Source organism: Vigna radiata, chromosome 5 (genome assembly GCF_000741045.1).
Source record: "Vigna radiata var. radiata cultivar VC1973A chromosome 5, Vradiata_ver6, whole genome shotgun sequence".
Classification (NCBI taxonomy): Eukaryota; Viridiplantae; Streptophyta; class Magnoliopsida; order Fabales; family Fabaceae; genus Vigna; species Vigna radiata.
Window position 1 is genome coordinate 22849432 of NC_028355.1, and position 2844 is coordinate 22852275.

Genomic DNA, 2844 nt, shown 5'->3' on the forward strand with positions numbered 1-2844 from the left:
ATAAAGTAGTCACTTATATTATATTAGTCCGTGTACAAACGACATAAATAATTGTTAAAATTATCTATGCAATTAATATACACGATAAGTTTATACAGTTTAGCAAACATTATTTTAAAAATTATATTTATCATATTATTATTGGTTAATCAAATCAAAATCTCTATAATAAATAATGTTTTGCACCAGGAGTATATAAATAATGAAAGTATAATATTAATATTAATATTTAACATGTAAAAATTAAATATTTTTATCAAAACCTCTTTACTCTTATACTTTTAGTGTAACATTTTCGTCTAAGTACGATTTGTTTATTCATAAGAATAAACCAAATTCATCAAGAATAACACTCTAAAAAGATAGAAAACAATATATTTATTTAATATTTTAGAAAGTAGAAAAAATAAAAAGTATAAAAAATAGTTTTAAGCTGAGAAAATAATTGATTTTATAATTAAGGTGTTGTCAAATATATATTTGTTGAGGAAAATAAAATTGAATATAATATTAAAAGGAGGAGTGTATAACAGTGTAGGGTAGGATAAAGTGAAACTCTGGGCCTTCTTCAATTTCCTCCTTTACAGTGTGGTAAGGGACCCTCCCTTTTCAAATCAAAACCTCAATTTTCCTCCATGTGCCTTTCATATTACTTATCTCAACATTTCCGCCAACACTGTATACCACAAATAAATCTTCAAAATAAAATAAAAAATTAATTCTCATATAAGATAAAAAAATTACAAATATTAAATTTATCTAATAAAAAATTTTCATATATTATACTAACAGAAATAAGTATATTCTAATAGAAATCTAAGAGAAAAAATAAGTATCAAATACTGAATTTGCTTTCAAGATAGAAAATATTTTATTAAATATACTGTCTCTCTCCAATATAAAGTTAGAACAGTATTATTTTATGTTTTTAAAATTTAATTTATGAACAAATTTTTATTACTGTCAAAACTTTTTAAAGGAAGAAGAATGTAAACTTTACTATTAAAATTCTCTTTCTCTTTCTCGTGATCAAACAGTCCGATCAAAGTGATTGCAAAGTTTCAACGGTCATAACTGTTCGTGTGGCGTATATTATTCAGAGCAGACACGGACTAAACATCTAATAAAATAGTAAAATCTAACCAATAAAATAATAATATCTAACGTTGGACAAATATTATACTGATCAATTTTTTTTTTCCAATCCAATTTTGTTCAGCATATACACACAGAGAGAGAGATTTTGTAGTGTATAGGATTAATTAACTCTTAATCTGTTACAATTAATGCTATTATAATAATTCTGAGTATAACTTTCATTTGTATACAATAAAGGTTTTGTTTAACCTAAGAATTTATTTAATCAGAGCATACATATTAGGCATTATAATAAATGCAAAAAAAAAAAAATCCTATAAATTTTACACACTAAACAATTATATGTATTTTTTTAAGCTAATGAATAATAAATAGTCCGTGTGCTAATTATATTAAAAAAACTACATTACTATCTCGATATAGATTATACAAAGTTTGTAAATTTTGATAACAATCATCTTAAAAATCATACACAGAATAATTTTTATTAATTGATAATCCATATTTGTTTTTATGGTGAATACATAATTGTTCACAAAAGAAATTTGAAAAATATAAGATAGACGTGGGTTTAAAAGAAGAAAAAAGTCTCTTTAACAACTTTTTTTTGACAATTTTTTGACAATGCATATGTGACAGTCTATGATTGGTCCGTTTCAAATATTTTTTCAAAGATAAATTCAAACATACCAATAAAGAGTTGTGAAAGTATCATTGTCCTTAAAAGAAAGGGAAAAACATTTTAAAGTGTTCTCCACTTAAAGTAGTTCATAGGTATGGAGGTTTATTGATGTGTGGTGGGAGATTTTGGTTGGAGGTGAAAGCAGTGAAACTGATAATGTTACAGAAGAGGAGAGAAAGAAAGGAGAAAGAGAAGAGAAGAGAAGAGAGATATATCTGTATTTATATATATGTAGATAATAATAATTAATTCTCCAACAGGGTACATTACTGGATGGTTCACCTCTGTGGGAAAAATGAGTGCTTTCTAGTACATTTACAATCTAAACTAGGACATAATAATAACAACATTGTTTGATGGTCGAACTCTGTGATGTGAGGTTTGAGCCTCTCTAAAAAAGAAACCTCATTTATACAGATAAAGGAAGAAGAAAAGGAAAAATGATGTTCATCGGAGCATGGAGGTGAGAGACTCGAAAACGTCTTGTTGGCATGGAATGGTGAGACCCTTTTCGTGATCGAAGCCAAACTCTTCTTCAGCCTGGTGTAGAAGTGTTTGGAACTCAGGGCGACTTAGGAAGGAGATTGGGATTATATATCTGCTTCTGTTTTCTCCGACGTAGACAACAAAGTGACCCTTGGGAACGTCCAAGCGCAGAGCTTCATCGTCTTTCCTCCCTAAGCTCGAACACCTCTTGAGGATTTGCTTGATGAGTGCTGCTTGAGGGAGTTTAGTTGATTTTCTCAAAGCCATTCTGTTGAAAAAGAGGTATAGGGACAGAATAAGGTTGAAGAGAAAAGTTGAAAGAGGTTGCTGTGAAAGGGAAAAGGGAACGTGGTCGTATTTATGGATAGCTTTGGGAAGAAAAGTAAGTGCTAGATTCACAAACAGACTCATGTGGGGTTGTGGGGACAAATCAAATTAGCTTAGGACCGTCTGGGGGGTCCTATGGCTGCTTAAGGGAGCTAAGAACTTCCCCTTGTTGCCCTTTCCAAAGACACCATGGTCCCTCTCTACACACTTATTATTTTAAAGGAAAATAATAATATATGATTTGTTGTTAA

The 2844-nt window shown here is 29.2% G+C and overlaps 1 protein-coding gene across 1 annotated transcript; it reads right to left on the bottom strand.

Annotated features, from left to right (window-relative positions):
• Positions 1-1976: 1976 nt before the first annotated feature.
• On the bottom strand, positions 1977-2616 carry LOC106761532 (auxin-responsive protein SAUR50). The gene has a single exon (XM_014645088.2). It carries the CDS (start codon positions 2531-2533, stop codon positions 2228-2230), a length of 306 nt encoding a protein of 101 aa, XP_014500574.1. The 5' UTR covers positions 2534-2616; the 3' UTR covers positions 1977-2227.
• Positions 2617-2844: the final 228 nt, after the last annotated feature.